We start from the raw sequence: 21963 nt of genomic DNA, 5'->3' as shown, positions 1-21963 counted from the left end.
CACTGCAAATGCAAAGGCCCTGAGGCAGGACCTAACCTGATGCGTTTGAGGCACATGGGGGAGAAGGTCCTTGAAGAGTGCATGGAATGAAGATGGGTAGAGAGGAGACAGTGAAGGTATGTTGGGGTTTGTTTTAATGAGTTATTGATTCATTATTGTCATTATAAAGGTCAAGTCATTAAGGAAGGCAAATGAGCTGGAAGCACTATAAAACTGTAACAGCAAAAGGGAGACCGAGGTGAAGAGTTGACTGAGGTGACCTGAACATTCTTACTTCAGAAGCTTTCCTGAAGGTAATGGGAGCTCACAGGACACTATACTGGGGGCTAATTAAGGGTCAGTAAGTCTGGGAGATAATGGTAGTCAACACGAATAGGCAGTCATAATGCAATTATAGGGGTCAGAAGACAATGTGCTGTGTGAAAGTTGAAAACACTCTACTGGTGGCTAATAAGGGGGGGGTACCATTCATGGTGCTAGAGGATAATGGGGGAGTCAACATACACTCTGAGGTTTATATCTGTATACATAAATAATTTTTTTATTGTGGCATCCCTTTCTTGATAAAAATATGCAATGGGGGATTAGATACACAGACCATGTTTGATTCAACAGAAGAATGACACACAAAATTCTGTTAGGCAATGTGTTCTGCAACAAACATCTCACAGAACTTAGGGTTTATCGTTATCGTATATATTATGCTGTTCTACCATTCAACTTGTTGGCATATTATCTATTCCACAGTAAGCAGGATTATCATTAGCATGACTTCACATAATGTTTCCAGTGCAGAATTTGCTAACAGTGTTCGGTTACAGTTTTCATGAGAAGGCTTCTTCTAATGTACCAAACTGACAAAGTTCCTTCTCAGTATGAATGCCCCAAGGTTTACTGAGGCTGGTGACAATATGGGAAGGGGTCCTCCCATTCAGGATCCTTTCAGAGGTCCTCTTCTGTATAGTAATGTATGACATTCTGATGAAGCATTTCTAGTTACGATAATATGCATATTTTTCTGTTGCACAAATTCCATAATGTAAAATAAAATCTGATCTCACTGAGGTTTTCTCAGAATGTTTCTCTCAAGTGTGAATACTCTGATGCATGCTGAGAACTGATTTCTGAACAAAGCCTTTCCCACAGACTACACACTTATAGGGTTTGTCTCCAGTGTGTGTTGTCTGGTGTTTGTTCAAATTTGATCTGTCAGTGAAGGCCTTCCCACACTCAGCACACACATAAGGCTTCTCTCCTGTGTGAATTCGTTGATGCACTTGGAGCTGTGATTTCTTAGTGAACGATTTACCACAGTCACTGCATTCATAAGGTTTCTCTCCAGTATGAATCCTATGATGTATAATCAGTTCTGACTTTTGTCTGAAAGTCTTTCCACATTCAGAACAAATGTAGGGCTTTTCTCCGGTATGAGTTTTCTGATGTTTACTGAGATTTGACCTGCCACTAAAGGCTTTCCCACATATAGCACACACATATGGTTTTTCTCCTGTGTGAATTGGTCGATGCACCAGGAGCTGAGACTTGGAGGTGAAAGATTTCCCACAATCATTGCATTCATAAGGTTTCTCCCCAGTATGAATTCTCTGATGAGTAATAAAGTTTGACTTCCGGATGAAGGCTCTTCCACACTCAGTGCACACATAGGGTTTCTCTCCTGTATGAATTTTCTGATGCACAATGAGTATTGATTTCTGGTTGAAGGCTTTCCCACATTCATGGCATTCATATTGTCTCTCTCCAGTGTGAATTTTCTGGTGTATATTGAGGTGTGACTTCTGGGTGAAGGCTTTTCCACAGGTATTGCATTCATAAGGTTTCTCCCCAGTATGAATTCTCTGATGTGTAATCAAGTCTGACCTTTGTGTGAAGGCCTTGCCACATTTAGGACATATATAGGATTTCTCTCCTGTATGAGTTTTCTGATGTGTAATGAGATTTGACCTGTTGGTAAATGCCTTCCCACATTTAGTGCACATATAAGGTTTCTCTCCTGTGTGAATTCGTTTATGCACGTGAAGTTGTGACTTGGAAGTAAAGGATTTCCCACAATTACCACATTTATAAGGTTTCTCTCCTGTATGAATTATTTGATGGGCAATCAAGTGTGCCTTCTGGATGAAGGCTAGCCCACATTTCATGCATATATATGATTTTTCTCCTGTATGAATTCTCTGATGCACTGTGAGTGCTGACTTCTGAGTGAAGGCTTTTCCACAATCACTGCATTCATAAGGTTTCTCCCCGGTGTGAATTCTCTGATGTATAATCAACTCTGACCTGTACGTAAAGGCCTTACCACATTCAGTACATATGGAAGATTTCTCTCTCATTTGTACTTTCTTATGTGTATTGAGGTTGGAACTATTGTTGAAAACCTTCCCATATTCGTTGCATATAGACGGTTTCATTCTTGTGTGAGTTCGTTGGTGTACCTGCAGTTGTGACTTGGAAATGAAGGACTTCCCACAGTTACTGCATTCATATGGTTTTTCTCCAGTATGAATTCTTCGGTGCGCAATCAAGTGTGTCTTCTGGATGAAGGCCTGTCCACATTCAATACATATATAGGATCTCTCGCCTGTATGAATTTTCTGATGCATCTTGAGTGTGGACTTCTGCGTGAATGCTTTGCCACAATCACTGCACTCATGGTGTCTCTCTCCAGTATGAATTTTCTGATGTATACTAAGATCTGAGTTATAAGAGAAGCCTTTCCCACATTCACTGCATTCATAGAGTTTTTCTCCAGTATGAATTCTCTGATGCCTGAAAAGAGAAGATACTTGGAAAAAGGCTTTCCCACATTCACTGCACTTATAGGGCTTCTCTCTAGTATGAGTTCTCTGATGTGTAATGAATTCTGGCTTCTGTACAAAAGCCTTCCCACAGTCAATACATACATACAGTTTTTCTCCTGTATGCACTTTCAGATGTACCTTGAGTTGTGACTTCTGGGTGAAGATATTTCCAAATTCAGCACATTCATAAGATTTTGCCCCAGTATGACTTTTCTGATGTTGACAGGGTACTTGTTTATAGCTGAGGATTTTTCCACATTGATTATGGCCCCATAATTTCTCTCCTGTTGGAGTACACTCATGTTTAGTACAGGAAGAAATTTTACCATATTCAGTAATCTTATTAATGTTCTTTGATCCACTGTTTCTATTATGACTGTGTAAATCTAAATTATGGCTTAAAGCACTTCCATATAAGTCACACTGATGAGGTCTCTTTGGGAAAGGAATGTTTTGGCTCACATGAATTATTTTTCTGTCTTTATATTCATAATCCCTCTTTATAGTCAATATTTTCTTGATGAAAGCAACATCTCTTAAAGATTTTTCTCTTTGTTGATAGCTCTCTATCTGGTCATCAATCTGCCACAATTCTTCTAGAATAAAATACAATAAAATGACACTTGTAGCATCAGCTTTCCTCTCAATGTAGAAAGAAGTTTTTCAGAAATTCTCTGTGAGGTTTGAAACCGAAACTCTCCTTCTCAAAGGAGAATGAGATGATTTTAGCTCAAAGAGCAGCTAGCAGAGGCAAGAGAAGAGGGTCATATGGTTCATCCAGGTTGAACACAGTGAAAACGGTGAGGGTGGATCATTGGCTGAGAAGACTTGGTGATAGTGGTGATAGGAAACATTCTGGGATACAATTCAGTTTATTTAGAAAATAAACTTTATGAACTCAATGCACTGTGCCAGGAAGTGAAAAAAGGCAAAGAACAAGATATATAGCACAATAATATTTATATAAACTAATAATACATACCCCAAGTCACTTTAAATATGAACTTAAAAATATGTTTCTATCATATAAAACAATTGCCTATGATGGGAAGTAAGATGAGTATGGGGAAAAGAAGGAATAATGAATAAATTGAAAAAATAAAATAATAGAGAATCCTTACCCATACTGATGATGATAGTGTGTCCTGAATGAAGACATGATTAAACTCAAACCTCATCATGTGAAGTACAGAAATAAAGCAATTTCAAAAATCAGCCAACCAGGTAGACAGCCCCCAGTCAGTGTGAAGTCTCAATCAACCTTGGAAGGAAGTCAGAAAGGTACTCCTAAAGGTTAAGCAACAGTGACCTCTAAGTCATCAGTTGGATGAAAGACATGGGGAATGGGAAAGTGAGAAATCTTAAGTCAGTGACTATGGAGAAAAAAGGAAGAGAGCATGATTGGAGATAAAGTTCCAAAGCATCTCACAATGAGAAAGAAAGAAATGAAAGAGGACTAGCAGGAGTGGGAGTGTGTGACATATAGTAACTTTTAAAGAAAGCAAATCCACGAATAGCTGAATACATAAAGAATGAATCTTGGACAATGCGGAAGGCAGAAAGAAAAAAAGAATGTTAGAGAAAAGGAGCATAACCAAGAAAAAAAGAAAATATTCATTGAGGCAGGTTGGCATGTGATCCAGACGCCAAAAAGCCAAGGAAGAAGACAGTTAGAAACGACATAGGCATTTTTATAGAAGGCATTTAGTTATTTGAAAGGCCGATATCAAGGGTCCTCAAATAATACAAAAAAATCAGAACCTTCCAGAAGAGTCAGCTTAATAGCATTTCAAAGATGCCAGTCTTTCTCAAGATGGCTGAGATTTACTTCCCTGTCTCCCATCAGTCTGGGTCACACTCACTCACCTGGACAGCTCTGATGTGGGCTCTCACCCTGCAGTGCCCATGGCTCCTTTCCTTGCTCCAACATGAAAACCTCTGTTTCAGGAACTTGATACCCTGTTCATGAGAAATGATAAAGGGTGTGGGTCCAGCTAATTGTGTTACAGAGCCCAACCAATAGTCTTGTTCAATGAGCCTTTGTTCTACAGGAAAGTAACAGTGTATCTCTGAGAACAGAGTACAGTTAACCCTTGAACAACAGGGCTTTGAACCACATGGGTCCAACTTATAAGTGGATTTTACCGAAAATATTGGAAAATCTTTTGGAGATCTGTGACAATTTGAAAAAACTCAGACAAACTTCATAGCCTAGAAATATCAAAAAATGTTTTAAAAAAGTTAGGTATGTCATGAATTTTGTAGCCACCTCCTATTGCTATTGCAGTGAGCTCAGTGCTGTAAATATCCACTTAAAATGCCCTAATCATTGCCTCATGAGCAGTCCCTCTCTCCAGTAAATTGTGTATAGCAGTAAAAAGTAATCTCTCTGGGTTCTCACATATGTTTCATGTTTATTGCAATACCATAAACCTTGAATAATATCACGGGACCTATACTAACATACTAAGTGCCACTAGCGATGCTGGAAATGCTCCCAAGAACAGAGAAAATTCATGACGTTACAAGAAAAAGCTGAATTGCTTGATTGAGGTCTGCAGCTGTTGTTGCCAGCCATTTCAAGATAAATGAATTAAGTGTAAAAACCATTGTAAAAAAAAAAAAGAAATACATGAAGCATATACCAGCAGACACAAAAACCCTGCATCTTTTTTTTTTTTTTTTTTTTTGACTGCACTGCATGTCTTGTGGGATCCTAGTTCCCCAACTAGGGAGCACTGAATCCAGGCCCTGAGCAGTGAGAGAGTAGAGTCCTAACCATTGGACTGCCAGGGAATTCCCACCATGCACTTTTTAAGAAACACTTTTTTTTATCTTGTATTAAAAATGTAGTTTTTATGTGGGTACAGGATTGTTATAAGAAAAGCATTCCAGGACTTTGCTGGTGATCCAGTGGCTAAGACTCCACGCTCCCAATGCAGGGGGCCTGGGTTCGATCCCTGGGCAGGGAACTAGATCCCACATGCCACAACTAAGAGTTCACATGTGCAACTAAAGACCCCGCATGTCACAACGAAGATCCTGCATGCTGCGAATAAGACCTGGCACAGCCAAATAAATAAATAAATATATTTTTAAAAAAGCATATCTATAGATTCTAATATGATTTGAGAAAAAGCAAAGTCATTATATGGTAACTTAAAGCAAAAGGAAGGTGAAGGGCTTAAAGCTAGAGAATTTAATGCCAGTAAAGGATGGTTTGATAATTTTAGAAAGAGGTTTGACTTTAAAAAGAGATAAGAGAAGCAGCTTCTGATGACCGAAAGGCAGCAGATAAGTTCCTAGATGCCATAAAGAAAATCATTCAGGAGAAAAAAGATATCTGCCTGAACTTGTTTTTAATGCAGATGAAAGTGCCATATTCTGGAAAAAATGCCACAAAGGACTAAGGAAGAGAAGCGAGCACCAGGACAGGAACCTAAATCCTAACTAACTCCCCTGTTTCGTGCAAGTGCAGTCAAGTTTATGATTAGGACAACCCTTATCTATAAAGCTGCTAACCCCTAAGCCTTGAAAGGAAAAGATAAACACCAGCTGCCAGTCTTTTGGTTGTAAAACAAGAAGGCCTGAACAACAAGAACTTTCTTTCTGAATTGGTTCCATTGATGCTTTGTCCCTGGAGTCAGTAAGTACCCAGCCAGTAAGGGACTGCCTTTTGATATTGGACAATGTCGCTGGTCACCCAGAACCCCATGAGTTCAACACCAAAGGCATTGAAATGGTCTACCTGCCCCCAAACACAACATCTCTAATTCAGCCCCTAGATCAGGGGGTCACAAGGACCATTAAGGCTTATTACACATGGTAGTCTATGGAAAGGATTGTCAACACTGTGGAAGAGAAACTTGATAGAGAGAACATCATAAAAGGCTGGAAGGATTACACCACTGACGATGCCATCGTTGTTATAGAAAAAGCCATGAAAGCCATCAAGCCTGAAACAATAAATTCCTGCCAGAAAAGCTGTGTCCAGATGTTGTGTATGACTGCATAGGATTTACAACAGAGCAAATAAGGGAAATCAAGAAAGACATTGTGAATAAGGCAAAAAAGGTGGGGGTGAGGGTGTGGAGGATTATCTTGGAGAAATTTAAGAGCTAATAGACATCACAGCAGAGGTTTGATGAATCTGAGGGCTTTCAAACCAATGCCAGATGATTAGAAAGAAAACATGAAGAAGCAGTGCCAGAAAACAAGTTGACATTAGACAGTCTGGCAGAAGGGTTCAGATTTACTTAAGACTGCTTTTGACTTCTTTTACCACATGGACCTTTCTATGATATGGGCACTGAAACTAAAGCAAATGGTGGAAGAAGAGTTGGTATAAAAATATAGAAATATTTTTAGAGAAATGAAAAAGCAAAAAAGTTAGAAATTATGATGTATTTCCATAATGTTACATCGAGTGTGCCTGTATCTCCTGCCTCCCCTCTTCCACCTCCCCCACTTCTTCCACCTCTGCCATCCCTGAGACAGCAAAACCAACTCCTCCTCTTCCTTCTCCTCCTCAGCCCATTCAATGTGAAGACAACGAGGATGAAGACATTTATGATGATCCACTTTCACTTAAAAAGGAGTAAAGAATCATCATGCTGTACAGTTAATAAACTTATCTGTTGTATATACATGTGTCTTCCTGTAAAAATCTAATAACTGTACGGCAAGGACTGTATGAGGAGTTTGTGTGTCATCGTCATCATCATTGACTAAGTATTCATCACGTAGAACACGATGTACAAGACTTGTATTGAGGTGGACAGCCTATCCTTACATAGGCATAAGGTGAGTGCCATTTAATATAAAATTAATAAGTGTTAGTTTTCTTACTGTTTTATAACTCTGCTTTCCAAGAAGTGCATTATTGTACAGTATGCTTCTCTTGTAATTGGAGAAACTGGGTATCAGCCTATCATCACAGGTAAGTGTTTTTTTTCTTAATGTAACAATGTTTCCAATACTGCATTATGAATATGACTATAATACTGTATGCCATAAAAATTTTATAACACTTTATTCATTACTGTATAGGCTAGGCTACCATGAAATCATCATATCAATTACACTAGGCTACCATAAAGCAATCATATTGCTACTTCTTCATTATCAATACATGAATCATTCATTACACCTATAAATAAATATGAATTTCTTTTTCACATTACCTTTTCATTTTTGATGTCTAGTGTTGTAATATATATAACATCTATAGTGCTTTGTATCATTTAAGACAATATTGATGTAGGCATTGACAGACGATTCACCTTATAAATAGATGACATAAACTTACAGTATTGATAAATACAGTACAGTAAATGTATTTTCTCTTCCTTATGATCTTCTTAATAACCTTTTCTCTAGCTTGCTTTATTGTAAGAATACAGTATATAATACGTATAACACACAAAATATACGTTAATTGACTTTATGTTATTGGTAAGCCTTTCAGTCAACAGTAGACCATTAGGAGTTAAGTGTTGGCAAGTCAAAAGTTGTATGTGGGGCTTCCCTGGTGGCACAGTGGTTGAGAGCCCGCCTGCCGATGCAGGGGACACGGGTTCATGCCCCGGTCCAGGAAGATCCCACATGCCATGGAGCGGCTGGGTCCGTGAGCCATGGCTGCTGAGCCTGCGCGCCCGGAGCCTGTGCTCCGCAACGGGAGAGGCCACAACAGTGAGAGGCCCGCGTACCGCAAAAAAAAAAAAAAAAAAAGTTGTATGTGAATTTTCAACTGTGCCAGATCTGCACCACTAACCCTTGTGTTGTTCAAGGGTCAACTGTAAAATTCAGAGTGCCCAAAAGGGATAAAGAATCCTGGACAAATCAAGGACAAAACCATCATATAAGTCAGGTGTCTCACAGCATTCAGCAACTGAGAATAAAAACACTCTCAGTGGGGCCCTTCTTTCAGACACTCAGGTAACTGTGCTTACCTACTGAGAGCAGGTGGCTATAGGTCTCCAGCATCACATCCCGGTACAGGTTTTTCTGATCAAGGTCTAGCTGCTGCCACTCCTCTCTGCTGAAATCTACAGCCACATCCCTGAAGGACACTGATCCCTGTAAGGGCACATTCCTGTTCAGCATGAATAGTTAGTTTTGGGGGATGGAGAGACTATATTTAGGAATATGGAACTTAGGTTTTGTTGTTATTAATTTACCTCCTCTGTTTAAAAACTCACCCCCCATTTCCCTAACATTTTATTATGAAATTTTACAAACATACAGAAAATTTAAAATAATTGTGTAGTGAAAACCTATATAACCACCACTTAGAATCTATCCCTAACAATTTACTCTAGTTGTTTTACCACACATTTACCCATCCTTTTACCCATCCATCAATCCATATTACTTTTTTGTGCATTTCAAAGTAAACTATAGATGCCAGTACACTTCCTCTTAAATACTTCAGAATGCAAATCATTAAGTAGAGTATAACATTTTTTTACCTTTTTTAGGTAAGCTTTTCATACAATGAAATGCACAAGTCCTCAGAGTACCATTTGAAGTTTTGACAAGTGTATACACCTGTGTAATCCAGGAACTTTTTAAAAAATGGTATTGCATATAGGGTGTATATTAAATATCTAGTTTTACATAATATTTTATGGAAGAAAGAAAGCCAGTAAAGAATTTCTGCTATTGTTCTATACTATGGTCAGTCAATTACTCGTTTTTCAAAACTGAAGATTGAAATAGGCTCTCTTGTAGCTTTCTAGCAACTGGATGAATGACCTGTGATACAATTTCTGAGCAATTTAGGACCAGCCATTATGCTAGCCCTGGGAACACAAATATGAATTATTTATGTTTCTAATCTTCTAGCAACTTAAAAGACTTGGAAAATAAACAAGACCTATGTTTTAAAAGAAAAGTAAAAGAAGACACAAGTTCACTAAAGTGTCAAAAAGTAAATCTCTATGTGGAACACACTGAGGTCCCCAAAAAGGAAAAATACATTCCACATGGGGGTGTAAGTTTATTATTAGTTGAGGAACTTAAGTTGGAAGATGAGAAGTATAACACAGAATGGGGAGGTGAGGAAGGTCATTTCCCAGAAAAGACAAGCAAAGGTGTGGCTATAGGAAAATACATGATGAGTTTGGAGAATAGCAAATAGCTCTATGTAAATGAAGAGAAGTCTGCATGACAAGCCAGGAAGGTGGTTATGGGAAAAACAGTTTGCTCATAGAACAAGTATGAATTTTCCATTTTAAGTAAAGGTAATTAAGGTAGTCAGATTTATATTAAACATTTTTTTGTATAAGATCTGTATTGCAGAATAACCAAATAAATGATGAGGAACAGTTCCTTACAAAATGATTTCTGGCTAAAAAATGAAGAAGTTAGGATAGAATTAGAATACTATCATCTCATAACTCCTAATGAAATAATGAGTTTAGACAATAATCATTAAGGGTTGCTCAACTGTTTCAGGTGAAAGGCTGAAAAGAAGTTTAAAATGGATGAGTCAGCTAGTAACAATGGCATCCACTCATCAATTTTAACATCACAAAAAGAGAGATAACCATGTATTATGTGCCTCCTGACATGATCTAGTAATTAATTTCATACCACCCATTAAGTACTTTTACAAAATATAAAGAAAAATACAACCTGAATCTCATTAAGCCTCCAGATCCAACAAATCATTCATAGGTAATATGCAGTATAGAGGAATATGTTGAACAATATCAAGACCAAAACATGAGCTAAATCCAGAAGGCAGAAAATGACCTGTTTCTTCAAAAAATAAATTACAACAGAAAAAATATGGAGGAGAATCTTTATTAAAAGAGACTTCAGAGTCATACTAACCAAATGCAACTTGTGGACCGTGTCTGGCTCTTAATTAAAGCAAAGCAACATTAAAAAGATATTTATGGCATGTTTCAAATTCAAATAATAACGGGGTATCAGATGATACCTAGGAATTATTGATATTATGTTTTAGGTGTGATAATGGCTTAATGGTTATGTCAAACAAAAAGGAAGAAAAAAAGAATTCTCATCTCTTAGAGATATACATCAAAGTAGTCACAGATAAAATGGTTTTCGGGATTTACTTTAAAATAATCTAGCAGCTGGGAAGGAGGGTAGTTTTAGACAATATAAGAATGACAGAATGTTGATCACTAATAAAGCTGAGTGATAGGTACAATAGATACATGGGCTCCTTATACTATTCTCTTTACTCTTCAATACATTTACATTTTTTTCATAGCAAAATGTTTTTTAAAAAACATGATCTTCCATATTAAAAAAATCTAATCTGGAAATGCATAATTAAAGGAATGGCTATTTCCACCTGAAGTCAAACACTTAAAAAAGGGATCTATAGGGACCTGAACAGCCCACACTCAGTAAATTATAGAAATAATAGACAGGGTATTATCAATGATATAGAAAAACAAAAAACAGGATCTAATCAATATTTATAGAATACTCCAACCAACAACAGCAGAATACACATTCTTTTCAGGCATCCATAGAACAATGACCAAGACAGACCATATCCTAGGCTGTGAAATAAATCTCAACTGGAAAGAAATGAAATAATATGAAGTATATTCTCTGAAAATAATGGAATCAAACTAAAACTCAATAACAGAAAGACAACAGAAAAATCTCCAAAGGAATTATATTAGAAAACAGTAACAAAAGCTATCTGGAAAGTCTGGAAATACCTGGAAATTAATCAACACACTTCTAAATAACCTATAAGTCAAAGAGAAATCCTCAAAAGAAATCTAGAAAATACATAGAACTGTAAAAAAGTGAAAATACAATGTATCAAAATCTGTGGGATGCTGAAAGGGAAATTTATAGAAAAGGGGAAACAAATGATCCAAGTAAAAAATGGGCAGAGAATCTGAATAAGACATTTTTCCAAAGAAAATATACAGATTGCCAACAGATAATGAAAACGTGCTCAACGTCACTAACGATCAGGGTAATACAAGTCAAATTCACAATGAGATATCACCTTAAACCTGTCAGAATGTAACAACAACAAAAAAAATCCCACAAACCCAAGAAATAATAAGTGCTGGAAAAGATGTGGAGAAAAGGGAATCCTTGTGCACTACTGGAAGAATGTCAATTGGTGCAACCACTATGGAAAATACTATGGAGGCTCTTCAAAAAATTAAAAATAGAACTGCCATATGATCCAGCAATTCTATATCTAAGTATTTATCCAAAAGAAATGAAAATGTTAACTTGAATAAATATACACACCCCCACGTTCACTGCAGCATTATCCACAATGGCCAAGACATGAAAGCGACCTGTGTCCAATGATAGGTGAATGGATAAAGAAAATGTGGTATTTATATATGCACTGGAACATTATTCAGCCATAAAAAAGAAGGAAATCTTGCCATTCTCAACAGCATGGATGGACCTTGAGGGCATTATGCTAAGTGAAATAAGTCAGACAAAGAAGGACAAATACCTCATGATCTCACTTTATGTGGAATGTAAAAAAACCAGCAACTGAAGTCATAGATACAGAGAATAGACTGGTGGTTGCCAGAAGCAGGGGGCGGGTGATGGGTAAAATGGGTGAAGGTGGTCAAAAGTATAAACTTCCAGGTATAAAATAAGTCATGGGGACGTAATGCACAGCATGGTAACTATAACTATAGTTAATACTGGATTGTATATTTGAAAGTTGCTAAGAGAGATCTTGAAGGTTCTCAACACAAGAGAAAATATTTGTAACTATGTGTAGTGATGAATGAGAACTAGATTTATCATGGTGATAATTTCACAATATATACAAATATTGAATAATGTTGTATACCTGAAAATAATATGTTATACGTCAAGTACACATCAATTTTTTAAAAAAGGAAAGGGGAAAGGTCTCAAGTCAATAATCTAAATTCCTACCTCAAGAAACTAGAAAAAGAAAAGCAAAATAAACCCAAAGCAAGCAGAAAGAAGAAAATAATAGAAAACAGGTATCAAGGAAATTGAAAACAAAATAAAAAAAAACTAGAGAAAAATCAATAAAACACAATGTAATTATTTTGAAAAAAATCAATAAAATTGATAAATCTTGCTGACTGACCTAGTAGTCAACCAGACTGACAAAGATAAAAAGATACAAATTACCAATGTCAGGAATGAATATCGTTACAGATATGGCAGCCATTAAAAGAAAAATAAGGGAATACAAAACTTCTATGCGAATAGAGTCAGCAACTTAGAAGAAATGCACCGATTCCTCAAAAACCACAACTACCAAAACTCAACATTATGAAATACATAAGTTGATAATCCCATAAACCATTAAATTAAATTAATAATTTAAACGCTCCTGGAAAAAAAAGTCTCCAGGCCCAGATAGTTTGGTTTTTTTTTTTTGCTGCGCCGTGTAGCATGCAGGATCTTAGCTCCCCAACTAGGGGTCAAACCCGTGCCCCTTGCAGTGGAAGCAGAGTCTTAACCACTGGATCACCAGGGAAGTCCCGAGACAGTTTTACTAGAGAATTCTACTAAACTTCTAAAGAAGAGTTAGTCTCATTTTTACACAATCCCATCCAGAAATTAAAAGAAGAGGAAACACTTCCCAACTAATTTTTTGGGGCCAGTATTATTACGCTGATACCAAAGCACTACAAAGACAGTACCAAAAAGAAAACTACAGACCAATATCTCTTGAGAACTTAGATGCAAACATCCTAAATGAAATATTGCCAAATTGGATCCAGCAATGAATAAAAAGAATCATGCATCACAATAAACTGGAATTTATCGGAGAATTCTCCGTACTATATTCTGCATGCTCTTTGAATCTATAATTATTTCAAAATAAATAAAACGTTGAAAAAATATATTGAAGAAAGTTTATTTATTCTCGTAACAGAGCATTTTGAAATGGGCAAGACCAGAAAATAAGTCACGAGAACCACTGCACAATTCAGGTGAGAGAATACAAATTTCTTACTTATCTAAAGTAAGGCTGTAGTAAGGCTATAGAAGAGATTGATACTAATTATTAAGGAGGTAAAAGTGATACCGAGTGTGAAGGTGAGAAAAAAGGACTCAGATAACTCTCAGTCATCAGTTTTGTGTTGCTGTAGATTCTGAGGTCACAGATGAATTTAAGGACTAGAGGAGGGGGCTGGGGGAAAAAGATAAATAATATATTTTGTACATACTAAGATTTAAGTGATAAAACATATACAAGGATGGACTCTAGGCAGGTGGATAGAGAGCTAGTAGGGAGATGATGATTCAGGAGTTGAATATACAGAGCAGGTCACTGAATTCAGGGTAGGGAATGAGCATGCAGGAAGGACAGGACAGAGAAAGTATTAAGGATAAGTATTAAAGATACTTGTGTTTTTAATGTCTAAAATTTTGATGCTTGAAAGCTATCTTTTTTTTTTTTTTTTTTTTGCGGTACGCGGGCCTCTCATTGTTGTGGCCTCTCCTGTTGCGGAGCACAGGCTCCGGACGCGCAGGCTCAGCGGCCATGGCTCACAGGCCCAGCCGCTCTGCGGCATGTGGCATCTTCCCCGACTGGGACACGAATCCGTGTCCCCTGCATCAGCAGGCGGACTCTCAACCACTGCAGCACCAGGGAAGCCCAAAAGCTATCTTTTTTATTTTTTCATTTAACTATGTTCAGAGATTACAGTTTGCTTCTTTGTGATGTGTTGATTCTGTTTACGGGGCTTAGAACATTGCCATTTCTTTGAAAATGTTCCTTATATACTTGAAAAGAATACATATACTCTAATTTTTCTCTTTCATACACTTGCATATTCACAACCTACTCACATCAAAACCCTGGCCCCTAAACCCTATGTCATCAAGAATTAAATGGGGAATCAAGAAGATGTCATATTTGTAGCTTTGACTCCGCACCAAATGAGGTTCTTATAAACAATCTGTCCAGGAAAAATCTCCTTACTCAAAAATAACAATAAAAATCTCCTAATGTACAAAGATACTATAAGCAAAAAGAATGAAAAAAAAGGGAGAGATTAAAAGGAACATGCTAGAAATAAATTGCCACACAATAAAACACATTCACCATGAATTCAAGGAATTCACTAAAACAATCAACTACTTAATGAAATAAATAGGGATATGAGTCCAAAGAAGAAATAATGAAAAAACAGGTTAAGAAAATGGTTATTTGAATTTTTGAAAAAAAAAAAGGCAGAACTCAGTAAAGAAGTAAAAAAGAAAGAACAAGTAGCACAGAAATGAAGTTCTCTCTGAAAGCAATAAAACCATTCTATGAAAACACAAAAAGTGGCAAGAGCAGATTAAGACAAGAAAGCAACATGAAATGGAAATAAGGACTTTTAAAGTAAAATAGAAAAAAAAACAAAAATAGAGTTTAATAAAAATATCCAACAAACAAAAGAATCCTTGAAGTAGTAGTATAGAACTCTTATCATTATTCACAGTACAAATTTAATAGATATTGTCTAAAAGAGTAAAAGATTTAGTTCAAAAAGTTAATGCGATAAGGGTGACACTAAGAGAACTAACCAAACAAAAAAGAATCTAAACCCTCCTAATTACCAGACTGACACAGAAACAAAAGCAAAAAATACAGAGTATACAGTGAAAGATACATAAAAGAAACATCCACATCAGAAGTGTAACATAAAAAGCATCTTTCCACTGCTGTACAGAGAAATTGCACAAGGACTCCAAAGGCTGACAGTAAAAGGATAAGCAAAAGGCATATTTGGATATGCCAACATAAAGGAAATAACAGCCTCCATCTTAATATCAGACAGAGCTGAATTCTAAGAAAAGATATTAAACAGGACAAGGACACAATCCAAAATGAACTTGAGATGTCATTACTATCACTGCAACAAATTACATAGCATCAAAATTTATAAACAGAAACTATAGGCAATACAGATAGAAATATACTCATGGTGGGAAACTTCAAATAATATCTCTCAGCTCCAGGAGATAAAGAGGAAAAAACAAGCCACATTGTAAAAACCTCCTAACTACATATTTTATTGATAACAAAGTCCATATCTGGAAATATTCTTTTCAAGTGACTCTGTAACATTTAGAAATATTAAACATAAAATTTGCACACATACACAAAGTTAACATTCCAAAAGCAGAATAAAATCAATGCAAACAAATCTCTCCAAAGGTGCAATCCTAATTTTATTAAAAGGAGAATTTTTTAAGTAAAAATCTTAACAACTACAAGTGAAAACATGGTAAATGGTAATTAAAGATTTGATGGGAAATTTAGTATGTTCCTAGAAATCCACCCTTTCATCTAGATTTTAAATTGAGATAAGTTATTTTTCTAGATTATTTTTGAACATTGTTTTGCTGTGAGTAGTTAATACATTTGATGTCTGAATCTATGTTCATAATTTTCAGTTCTTTTACTGTCATCGATGGGTTTAGACATCAAGGTTAATATGGTAAACAAAATAAAACAAACACCAAAAACAACGTTGGGAATAATTTTAGATATCTTTACACAAAACTTTGTTGTAAAGATCAAACTACTCCCAGAATGAATTTCCACCCCCTGGAATTCCTCCTCCTCACCTCACATGAGCTGCCATGTTCCTCTGGAGCCAGGCCCAGGGATTTCTGGTGAGAGGTCCAATTAGCTGGCATGGTCATGCTGGGTCTCAACCTTTATTCTCTCAGGAGCCTAAAGTTTGGTGGACATCTGTAAACTCAAGCAGAGCTGCTAAGAAGAGGTGAGGTGGAATCTGGAGGAAGATCTGACCCAGGGGCTCCCTGGAAAGATAATGTCCACATGGTCAATCATCATATAAACATCTCCAGTGAACTCCAAGGTGTAGTTTCCTGAGCTAGACACCACAGGACAGTGGTTCTCAAGCTTGAGTGTGCATTCGAATCACCTGGAAGATTTGTTAAAATACAGTTAAAAATCCCCACACTCCCACCGTTTCTGATTCAGTAGGTCTAGGGTAGGGCCTGTCTCAGACTATTCGGGTTGCTCTAACAAAATACCACAGACTGGGCAGCTTATAAACAACAGAAATTTATTGCTCACAGCTCTGGAAGCTAGGAAGTCCAAGATCAAGTCCATAATCACGTTTTGATGAAGGCTCTCTTCCTGGTTCATAGCCAGCACCTTCTAGCTGTGTCTTCACATGGTGGAAGGGGCTATGAAGCTTTGTGGGGTATCTTTTATAAGAGCACTAATCCCATTCATCAGGTTTCTACTTTCATGACCTAATCATCCCCCAAAGGCCCCATCTTCTAATACCATACTTTTGGGTATTAGAATTTCAACATATGAATTTGGGGGGAACAAACATTAAGATCATAGCAGGGCCCAAGAATGTGCATTTCTAACTAGTACCCAGGTGATGCTAATGCTACTGTTCCAGGAACCATACTTTGAGAACCAGTGCTGTGGAGAACATGAAGTTTAACAAAACCTGTGATAGGTTATTAGTCATGGTAAAATATGGGAAAAAAACATGAGATATGGAGTGACATTACTGAAGATCTGAATTGCAGCTCTGCTACTTTTTGGCTATGAGAAAATGAATAAGTTATTTTTAGCTTCAGTTTCAAAAATGAGAATGAAAGTGCCTACCTCATAGAGTTACGAAAATGAAATGAGATGATGCTTACAAAATACTCAACACTTCCCTGGAATACAAAAAGCATCCAATAAATATCTGCAATTACTATGCACTATTAGATATTAAAAGTTAATATAAAAAACAATATAATCAAAGCAAGTAAAACAACAGACAATACTGATTTAGGTATGTGACAAAAGTGACATTCAGGGCTTCCCTGGTGGCGCAGTGCTTGAGAGTCCGCCTGCTGATGCAGGGGACGCGGGATCGTGCCCCGGTCTGGGAGGATCCCACATGCCGCGGAGCGGCTGGGCCTGTGAGCCGTGGCCGCTGAGCCTGCGTGTCCGGAGCCTGTGCTCCGCGACGGGAGAGGCCACAGCAGTGAGAGGCCTGCGTACCGGAAAAAAAAAAAAGTGACATTCAATTGAGTGTACACAAGACATTCATTGCATAAATGCTGCTGACATAACTGGCCTTCCACCTGGAACAAAACAAACTAGATCTCCATTGCACACTATACATTAGACTGAATTCCAACATGAGTAAATATTTTAAGTATATGTATTTTAAAAATCTCAAAGAATATTAAAATAAATTTTAGGAGTATACGTTTGTATAACACTCTGTTGGAGTCAGAGTGATCTTATTGTACATGAGAGAAAACCCAGAAACTATAAAAGAAAAACCAAATATTTCTGATTCGATATTTCCTAATTATATGTTAAAATACACCTAATAAAAATAAAAATGAAGATATATATACACAAAAGTTTCAATATGTGATGACAGGTTATCCTTATTGTTAAAAAAAAAAAAAATCTAGCAATCAAGTGGAAAACAAATAAAAGCCCAGGGGAAAAAAAAGACAAAGGACATGAAAATTCACAGAAAAGTAAATTTAGATGGCAATTAACCCAAAAGGTGCCAACATTACTGATGGGAAAGTGCATTAGACCAATCAGATATAATTTTCCCTCAGAACTGTAAAAACTTTTTTTTAAATGCTGGAAAGCATTTTGGAAAATGAGCTCTTTTATAAATTGCTGGTGGGTGCTTAAATTGCTATAATATCTTTTGAGTTATTTAGTTATATCTATTATTGAAAATACACATAACTGCTCCTAATAATAGTTCCAAATATATAAAGCAGAAACTGGTTGAAGGAAGGGCAAGAGGATAAATAACCTTTCCAGTGTGAGTTTACCTTTCTCGGTAATTAATTAAGCAGACAAAATAATATATATAATGCAATCTATATGAAACAATACAATTAATAAAGAATACAATTATTTTTATGTAATAGATGTGACATTTATGAAAACTGACCCTGAACTGGGCCATAAGCAATTTTTACACTCGAGCGTCACCCAGAGGCATTATTTGAAATAGAGAATGCCCTTCTAAATAATTCATGGGTCAAAGAAAACATTAACTGAAATTCAAAAAACAAAAACCCAAACACTGAAATGGGAGCAATAAAGAAAATGCTTGTATTTAAAAAACAAGCTCATCACAGACCCCATAGATTCCCCATGCTGACGCCCCAGGCCCTATCACTGACCACAGACTCCCATCACTGGGCCCCCAAATCCCAATCACTCATCTCAAAGATATTCACCATTGCCCAGGACCCCATCACTGACCTCTCTCTGACACCCAATAACGGATGCCACAGACCCCACCCCCCACCACTGAATCCCCAAACCACCATCACTAACTCCACGGACAAGCCTTCCATCATTGACCCCACAGAATTCCTAATTAAGAGCAACCAAAATCACCTCAGAGACCTCTCGGCATTAACGTATGAAGATGCTCCTGACACAAGCCGCAAAAACGCCTCCGAGAGCCACTTCCGCTTCCAGTCGGGCCTCTAGCACCATACGGACTGTTGGTATTGCGCATGCTCTGAATTACCCTGGACGCCGCATTCCGCCAACAGTCAACACGGCGAACAGACTTTGTTAGGGACCTTGCGCGGTTTCCCTGAGAGGCGCTGTTGGGCAGAGAACATGGCTGCACCCAGTGTGCTTCTGCGCGCGGGCCGCCATCTTGGAAGCGTATCCATTCCGTACAGCGAAGGAAGAGGCCTCCTGCGGGTTTTTAGAGCGAGGCAGGGGTTGCCACAGAGCATGTGGGAGTGTGGCCCTAGACTAGGTGGGCTTCCGGGAGGAGGAAGGTATTGGAGATGGGGTCCCGAGCTCCATGTTATGTTTAGAAAAACCTAAATTGCCCCTCAGGAATCAGCACCACGCGGAGAGCAATTACCTGCTTGGAGAAACCACCAGGAATGTGGAGGGCCTGAAAGAAAAATGTCACCAAGGGAGAAGGACAAACGTCTTACGTACCAAGGCTGGATCCTGGGAGAAACCACCAGGAGACGAGGCGGGGAAAGTCAGGGTGCTACAATCCACTTTTTGGAGAATGGAGAGGTCTGCCCCTGGACAAAAACACTTGGCAACAGAGAAATGTCAGAACGGGCAATTAGCTGCAGGAAAGGTGGTACAGCCCTTAACGTGAGAAAGAACTGGGGGAAATAGGGTAGAACTCAGAGTAGTCCTATCCTTTCCAGAGAGATACAGCCATAGGAAGTTTCACCTTCTAAAGGGCTGGTGGGGCGAATGGAGACTTGATAAATCCCCATTAATCTTCGTTAGCCTTCACCTTAACTACTGCAAGTAAAACAATAGTAGGCAGCAATAATAAAAAATAGTAACGGTTTTTAAGATGGTCAACATGTGACTAAAAGCACTTAAGGAAAACTGCTATTTTTATTTGTAAATTAAAATCTAAGTAATAACAATGTCCTTACTATATAAATGAAGCCTTAAGTCCAGTCTGACTGCTCCCTTAGCTTCTCCTATATGGAAATTCTGGAGCAGCTAATACTCTCCCTGTTACCATAGCACAAGTCGTGTGCTGACGCACCGTGAGGCCACATAATACCAAAACGTCAGAGTTTGGAACAGAGAAAAGGTTACTACAGGGCCGTGCAAGGAGATAGGTGGCTCATGCCTTTAAAAACACCCCAAACTCTCTAAAAGCTTTCAGCAAAGCCCTTTTATAGGATAGGTGAAGGAGGGGCATGCTTAGTTGTTGGAAGCTTCTTGGTGTCAGATCCTCTATTCTTGAGATGAGGTCAAAGTCAGGTAACGATGTTCCTGTAAATCTCCACCAAACAAATGTTACTCTCTGTTCTGACAAGAAAGGGAAAGGTCCCAAGGCACAACTTTCAGCCTTCGGGGTCCAGGCCTGGCTAAGAGAAGGGGGTCCCTGTGTGCGTGGGGGGGGAAATTACCCTGCCCTGGAGTGTTCGTCCAGCACCCAGTCTGGGTCCTCCCGCCAGTGCCCAGGCCTGGCTGAAAAGGCAGTTCTCAGTTGGTGGCTCCGTCAGGGCGAGCTCCTCAGACCCTGTCTAGCTGCTGTCATCGCTGAGGGAGCCAGGCCCCCAGGACCCAGCTGGCCCTCAGGCTCCTCAGGCCGCCCTAACAGTGGGGGCTAGGTCCCACAGACCGTCTCCCATGCAGACTGCCTATGCCATTAGGTCGCAGAGGCAGGGACGCAGGAGAGGTTCGCCACCACCTCAGGGTCTGGGCCTGGCCAGTGGGTGGTCTTGGCAAGGGCTCTGGAGCCCTGTAGGACACAGCCCCAGCCTGTTCCCTGGGCCCCCAACTCACCCGCCAGCTCGAGGCCGGATGAGCTGGAAGGCGCCCAGCAGAGGACCTGGATTTCCCTCTTACCTCACTCTCCACCTGACGACCCCGACTCCCGCAACGTTTGGCTCAGTGCCCCTCTAATGGTCACCTGTGGACAGTTCCTTGCTTGGGGGAGGGGCCCACTGCGGCGCCGACCAGTGGCTGAGCAGGACCTCTTATGGTGCTCTAACCTTCTGCATTATTGGTCTCGGGGTAACTGTTGCCTGGTAACGGGGTGCGGGGTAACAGAGGGCTGCACATTTCAGCACTGTATTACATCCCCACCCCCATCCCCTGCTTTTGGGGGACTATGGGTGGGAGTTGTAAAGACAGTAGTTAACAATACTGTATCGTATGCTTGTAATTTGCTAAGAGAGTAGATCTTAAATATTCTTACCACACACACATTAAAAAAAAGGTAATTATGTGAGGTGATGGATGTGTTAACTAACCTTATCATGGAAATCATTTCTCAATATATCCGTGTATCAAATCATCACGTTGTACATCTTAAATTTACACAATGTTATATGTCAATTATATCTCAATAAGGCTGGAAAAAATACATAAATTATCTGAATTATAATAACTCCTATATGGTTTACTTAATTTCAATCCCACCACCTGTGGCAGAGACAGCTACATGCTACCCAATATACTATCTTTTTTATCTTAAATAACAGAATTCAGATTTTAATTGAAGCAGCAATGTGCTCAGCTGAAGGATTATCCTGCCTCTCTTGAAGCTGGGTGTGTCCATGTGATTAAGTTTGGGTCCCTGAGATGGAAGCAAAAGTGTTGTGTACTACTTTCTGTGATATTTCCTGAGAAGACTGCTTGAAG

At 38.5% G+C, this 21963-nt stretch overlaps 1 protein-coding gene across 3 annotated transcripts; it reads right to left on the bottom strand.

The window, feature by feature from the left end:
* Positions 1-49: 49 nt before the first annotated feature.
* LOC309836921 (uncharacterized protein) lies at positions 50-19302 on the bottom strand. Of its 3 annotated transcripts, none has more exons than XM_082677144.1 (5): positions 19216-19302; positions 16407-16604; positions 8771-8897; positions 4686-4778; positions 50-3415 (listed from the first exon to the last, which is right to left on the bottom strand). In XM_082677144.1, the coding sequence occupies exons 2-5, from the start codon at positions 16482-16484 to the stop codon at positions 1086-1088; spliced, it is 2628 nt and encodes an 875-aa protein (XP_082533270.1). In that variant the 5' UTR covers positions 16485-16604; positions 19216-19302; the 3' UTR covers positions 50-1085. The 3 variants fall into 3 exon arrangements, with proteins under 3 accessions (XP_082533270.1, XP_082533269.1, XP_082533271.1); XM_082677143.1 differs by having other exon boundaries at positions 19207-19274; XM_082677145.1 differs by lacking the exon at positions 19216-19302 and adding an exon at positions 17437-17453.
* Positions 19303-21963: the final 2661 nt, after the last annotated feature.

The sequence above is a fragment of the Grampus griseus genome (assembly GCF_964374135.1).
Source record: "Grampus griseus genome assembly, chromosome: 19".
NCBI classification, from domain to species: domain Eukaryota; kingdom Metazoa; phylum Chordata; class Mammalia; order Artiodactyla; family Delphinidae; genus Grampus; species Grampus griseus.
This window is presented reverse-complemented; position numbering and strand designations above follow the sequence as displayed.